Below are 6499 nucleotides of genomic sequence, written 5' to 3' on the forward strand. Positions count from 1 at the left end.
TGGTAGTAGTTTGTGTTTTTGTTTTATTTTTTGAGATGGAGTCTCCCTCTGTCACCCAGGCTGGTGTGCAGTGGCACAATCTCAGCTCATTGCAATCTCTGCCTCCCAGGTTCAAGCAATTCCCCTGCCTCAGTCTCCTGAGTAGCTGGGATTACAGGAGTGCGCTACCACGCCCTACTAGTTTTTTTGTATTTTTAGTAGAGATGGGGTTTTACATGTTGGCCAGGCTGGGTCTCAAACTCCTGGCCTCAGGTGATCTGCCCACCTCAGCATCCCAAAGTGCTGGGATTAAAGGTGTGAGCCACCATGTCTGGCCTGTTTCTCCCTAGTAGCTGGGACCAAAGGCATGCACCACCATGCCAGGCTTATTTTATTTTATTTTTATTGTTTGTCAAGACAGAGTTTCCCTATATTGCCCAGGCTGGTGTAGTTTGTTTTCTGTATCAATTTTTTTTTTTTTTTTTTTTTTTTTGAGACGGGGTCTTTCTCTGTTGCCCAGGCTGAAGTGCAGTGGCACAATCTCGGCACCCTGGTTCAAGCAATTCTCCCACCTCAGCCTCCGGAGTAGCTGGGATTACAGGCACGCGCTACCGTGCCTGGCTAATTTTTGTATTTTTAGTAGAGATGGGGTTTCACCATGTTGGCCAGGCTGGTCTCAAACTCCTGACCTCAGGTGACCCACCCACCTCGGCCTCCCAGAGTGCTGGGATTACAAGCAGGAGCCACCGCGCCCAGCCTGTACCAATTTTTAAAAAGCAGTGGTCAGTACAAGAAACATTTCAGGACTGAGTTCAATGGGGATTATGTAGTAGAAGACGACAGTTATGGAAGCTTCCGTGATGACAGCTGTAATGTTATTTGGTCATGAATGCCTATGATCAGAGGATGCAGAACATGTATTATTTCAAAAAATCCCCCTTGAATAATGATGTACATAATAGGCATATGTACAAACAAAAATCACTTTATTCACATGCCAGAACGGTGTTTGAGTAGACAGTTTTAAGGGCAATAAAATCAATTTCTTGAACTCAGATTTGAATTTTTAAAAAACTATATTCAAGCTCTAAGTATTTTACTTACAGAATTTTGCATATGGCCCACTTCTTTCTGCACAAAGGTAAAATACTATCTTTATTTGCTTAATTCCCCATTGTTTTGTTGTTTCAACATGATTTTGTACCCTCAGTCATTTCAATGTTAGTCAAAGGTTACATTTTCTTTCACTCTTACCCTTTTTTGAGCTTCATTTTCTCTCTTTATGTTCTCGAGTATAGCTTCGAGGTGTAGGGTATTCATTTCCAAGATCCACAACAATTACCTCCCTAGAAAATGTCACTCCTTTTAAAGGTCTTTTTTGGCTTTCAACAGCTGATGGAGTTCTAGTGACAGATATGTGTATTTTCTGCAAACCATCATCCTGCAAGAGAATGGGACAAACAATATAAACAAATAATCAATTTATGACATGCCCTGCTTTTAAAATTACAGGTTATATGTACACTGTTAACGATAAACAGAAAAAGCATTTCTAAATGATACAGGAAAGCAGCAATAATCTATCACATTTTCACATTTTTATGGTTATAAAAGCATACACTGACATATTCAAATAACATTTGGTGACATGTAATTCTCTCCACGAAGCGGTCAAACCCAAGAGCCATCAGGACCATCATTCTGTCGTGGACTGGGCATGGCCATGCGGTGGGAGGGCATGTGAGTTGTTCTTATTAGGGAGTCCCAGACACGGAGCTCAAGAAGGCCCCAGCCATGCTATGTGCTGTTGTAGGACCCTAGAGCTAGGACAGGGGTCCACAGTGTGGGCCTAAGCTTGGCCACAGTGGAGAGGTAAACAATTCATCTCATTTTCTTATTGGAAACAGGAGAGGGTTGGATCACTAGATAATCTCTTAACAGCTCTAAGATTCTAGGATTTTGAGAAAAACAAACTGAAGGGGAATTATTAAGAAAAACACAAATATAAGAATGAAGACTAAGCAAGTTTCTAGACTTGGCATATGTAATGGTTTAGTAACATGAACTGATAAGCAACTAGAATGGCTTAAATGACTGTGGGCATTGGACTCATTCTACCTACAAACCTAAGTTACAGGCAACTCCATCTCCTATTATTATTATTATTATTATTATTATTTTACTTTTATTTTTTGAGACGGAGTCTCGCTCTGTCGCCAGGCTGGAGTGCAGTGGCGATCTTGGCTCACTGCAACCTCCGACTCCCGGGTTCAAGTGATTCTCCTGCCTCAGTCTCCCAAGTAGCTGGGATTATGGGTGTGTGCCACCACGCCCGGCTAATTTTTGTATTTTTAGTAGAGATAGGGGTTTCACCGTGTTGACCAGGCTGGTCTCGATCTCCTGACCTCATGATCTGTCCTCCTTGGCCTCCCAAAGTGCTGGGATTACAGGCATGAGCCACCGCACCTGGCCCTCCATCTCCTATTATTATACCTAGCTGAGGAATGTACCTTCTTTTCAATCAAACAAATTCTAAACTGCTCCTTGAGAGTAGAAAAACATATCACCTCTTCTTGACCAGTTTCTCCAGCATTCTTAGGCTCTTGCTTCTCATTTATTTGGTTCTCCTCTTCTGCCTCCATGTCCCTTCTGTTTTCTAAGGGTGTGGCCAACACTTCCTTACTCTGTCTCTGGACAAGAATGCCAGGCCTCATCGGCACATCCAAATTCATGACTTGCATTAATACCCTAGAAAATTAATCGGTAGAGTTTTAAACATTCATGCATCCTCATCCCCACTATCACGCACAAAATGGCCTCTGACATATCCTGCGCCACACTCGCCTTTCATGGTCCCCTGGATTGCTTGTCACCACTTCAGCAGCTGCACAGTCTACACCTCCGTTTGCATCTGTACAAGGCACTTTCTTTGTCTCTTTACCTTTCCTGCCTTGGAAACTGAAAACAAACAAGCCACAAATTCAGAAAAGGAAGAATGGCCCTGATTTTAAGGTGTGGCATAGAAACTTCACTTTTAAACAGCATATCAGCATTTCTAAAATGCTGAAATGAAAAAAGTAGATAATGATGGTATCATTACTTGTTCTATTTTAAATTGTTTACATTATTTCTAGATACATTTGCTAATGTGACTTGAAATCTGATCCCAATTATCAGCATGGATTTATACCATTTATATAAAAAAACCACCAATAAAAGGAGGATGCAAATGAAGCAAATTAGAAGGATGATGAAGAAAGTGATTGCTGTGATTTCAAAGCTCATAGGTTTAGCTAGAAGACTCATCCACTCTCACAATCACAGATTGTCCAAATATTCTTTTCCAACTCAATTTGAATGTAGTTCTCTTGTTCTTTAAGTTTTCTAGAAACAGAGGAACAAAAAGCTGTTTTCATTGTTGTTCTTTTGGTCAGTTCAGCTTCATGAAAGATGCTCTGCTTGTTGCGCAGTTGACTCACACTGGCTAGTTTCTCTCCATAACTGTGGTGGGGGCTGAGGTGGCCAGAGGGGAGACTGAGCTGGGACACGTGTGATCACGCAGCTCACCTCCCTCACCCCAAAAACTATCAGGATCCAGAGGAGAGAGGAATCGGAACAGCTGGAGCTGAGCCCAGCTCCCCATTCTTCTCTCTTCAGTGACATCACAGAATCATGGAGCCCTTGAGTTAGAGACACCAGAGAGCCAGTCCAACCCCAGCCCATCACCTGGAGGCTGGAGAACCACGAGGCTGTGGCCTGTTCATCCCCTCCTCTGAGAGGTCCAGGTTAGAGGCCATATGAAACTGCCTTGACCATTCTTTGGGCAAGGATTTTCTCCCTACTCTCCAAACACCACCTTTCCTTTCCTAACCTGAGCCTGTTTCTTTTATTGCTGCTTTCACAGACCATGAACAATTGGTCTGCTTCCTTCTTATGAAATCCCTCTCTATAGCCCTGAGCTCAAGGCTTCACTGTGGAATTCTACCAAACATTTAACGAAGAACTAACACCAATCTTTCTCAAACCTTTCAAAAAATGGAAGAGGGAACACTTACTAGTCATTCTATGAAGCTAGCATTACCCTGATACCAAAGCCACTACAAAAAAAGAAAGCTACAGACCAATATCCTTTATGAATATTGAAGCACAAGTCTTCAACAAAGTACTAGGATACCAAATTCAGCAACATATTCAAAGGATTACACACCGTGACCAAGTGGGACTTATTCCTGGAATGCAAAGATGGTTTAGTACACAAAGATCAACCAATGTAATATATCACATTAACAGAATGAAAGTGAAAAATAAACACATTATCATCTCAACTGATGCAGAAAAAGCACTTGACAAAATTTAACACACTTTCATGATAAAACCACTCAACAAATGAGAACTAGAACTACCTCAACATAATAAAAGCCATATGTGAAAATCCAACAACATAATATTTAATGGTGAGAACATATTTGTAAATCACATAGTCTATTAATGGACTGATATCCAGAATATATAAAGAACTCCTACAACTCAACAACAACAAACCCAATTTTGAAACAGGCAAAGAATTTCAAGACATTTCTCCAAAGAAGATACACAAATGATCAATAAGCACACACAAAAAAAGATCAACATCACTAATCATTAGGGAAGTGCAAATCAAAACCACAATGTGTTACTACCTCATACCCAATAGGGGGGTTATTACTTTAGAAAGAAAAAAAAAGTGTTGGTGAGGATATGGAGAAATTGGAACCCTTGTGCATTGCTGGTGGGAATGTAAAATGGTACAGTCACTGTAGAAAACAGTATGGCAGTTCCTCAAAAAACTAAGTAAAGAATTACTATATGATGCAGTAATTCCATTTCTGGGTGCATACACTAAGAATTGCAAGCAGGGACTCAAACAGATATTTGTAAACCCTTGCTCATAGCAGAATTATTCAAAATAGCCAAAAGGTGGAAAAACCCAAAATGTCCATCGAAGGATGGATAGATAAAACGTGGTGGCCGGGCATGGTGGCTCATGCCTGTAATCCCAGCTCTTTGGGAGGCTGAGGCGGGTGGATCACCTGGGGTCAGGAGTTCAAGACCAGCCTGGTTAACGTGGTGAAACCCTGTTTCTACTAAAAATACAAAAATTAGCTGGGCATGGTAGCAGGTGCCTGTAATCCCAGCTACTCGGGAGGCTGAGGCAGAAGAATTGCTTGAACCTGGGAGGCAGAGGTTGCAGTCAGTGGAGATCATGCCATTGCACTCCAGCCTGGGTGACACAATGGGACTCCATCTAAAAAACAAAACAATGTGGTGTATACACACAATGGAATACTATTCAGCTTTAAAAGGAATGAAATTCTGGGCTGGGCACGGTGGCTCACGCCTGTAATCCTGGCACTTTGGGAGGCCGAGGCGTGTGGATCACCTGAGGAGGGGAGTTCTAGACCAGCCTGGCCAACATGGTGAAACCTCATCTCTACTAAAAATACAAAAATTAGCCAGGCCTGGTGGCAGGTGCCTGTAATCCCAGTTACTCAGGGAGCCAAGAAAGGAGAATTGCTTGAACCTGGGAGGCGGAGGTTGCAGTAAGCCAAGATTGTGCCATCGCACTCCAGCCTGGGGAACAAGAGTGAGATTTCATCTCAAAAAAAAAAAAAAAGAATGACATTCTGATACATGCTACAACATGGATGAATTTTGTAGGCATTATGCTAAGTAAAGTAAGCCAGACACGATAGGTCACATGTTGTATGATTCCACTTATATGAAGTACCTGAAATAGTCAAATTTATAGACACAGAAAGAAGAATCATGGCTAGCAGGTGCTGCAGAGAGGAAGAAATGGGAAATCAGTGTTTAATGGCTGTAGAGTTTCAATTTAGAATTATGAAAAAGTTCTAGAGGTGGACACGTGATGGTAGCACAATAATGTGAATATACTTAATACCACCAAACTGCACACTTAAAAATGGTTAAAATGGTAAATTTTATGTTATGTATATTTTATCACAATTTTTAAAATTATTTATGGAACAAAGAAAAGGGAATTTGTAAAGTGGCCAGGTATACAGCAGGCATTGCAAAAATAAAAATACCAGCACATACAGATTTTATTTCAATCTCCACTCATTCGTTCAATTTGTTTCCCCACTGTGAATGTCCTACCCCTACCTCAGCCCTTTACCTGTCCCACCTCTCAATCCTTTAAGACTTGGTTCTTGGCCGGGTGTGGTGGCTCACGCCTGTAATCCCAGCACTTTGGGAGATCAAGGTGGGAGGATCATTTGAGGATAGGAGTTTGAGACCAGCCTGGTATGGGAAACCCTGTCTCAACTAAAAATACAAAAATTAGCCAGCATGGTGGTGTGCGCCTGTAATCCCAGCTACCTGGGAGGCTGAGGCAGGAGAATTGCTTGAACCGGGAAGGCAGAAGTAGCAGTGAGCTGAGATCGTGTCACTGCACTCCAGCCTAGGTGACACAGACTTCATCTTGAAAAAAGAAAAAAGGCCAGGTGCAGTGGCTCAA

The 6499-nt window shown here is 41.9% G+C and overlaps 1 protein-coding gene across 2 annotated transcripts; it reads right to left on the reverse strand.

Annotated features, from left to right (window-relative positions):
- Window positions 1-950: 950 nt before the first annotated feature.
- On the reverse strand, window positions 951-5264 carry C13H2orf74 (chromosome 13 C2orf74 homolog). Of its 2 annotated transcripts, XM_015433620.4 has the most exons (4): window positions 3170-3430; window positions 2824-2937; window positions 2547-2727; window positions 951-1420 (listed from the first exon to the last, which is right to left on the reverse strand). In XM_015433620.4, the coding sequence occupies exons 1-4, from the start codon at window positions 3283-3285 to the stop codon at window positions 1247-1249; spliced, it is 585 nt and encodes a 194-aa protein (XP_015289106.1). In that variant the 5' UTR covers window positions 3286-3430; the 3' UTR covers window positions 951-1246. The 2 variants fall into 2 exon arrangements, 1 of the variants encoding a protein (XP_015289106.1); XR_012422344.1 differs by lacking the exons at window positions 951-1420; window positions 2547-2727; window positions 3170-3430 and adding an exon at window positions 5190-5264 and having other exon boundaries at window positions 2818-2937.
- Between the last annotated feature and the right edge of the window lie 1235 nt (window positions 5265-6499).

The sequence above is a fragment of the Macaca fascicularis genome, chromosome 13 (genome assembly GCF_037993035.2).
Source record: "Macaca fascicularis isolate 582-1 chromosome 13, T2T-MFA8v1.1".
Taxonomy (NCBI): domain Eukaryota; kingdom Metazoa; phylum Chordata; class Mammalia; order Primates; family Cercopithecidae; genus Macaca; species Macaca fascicularis.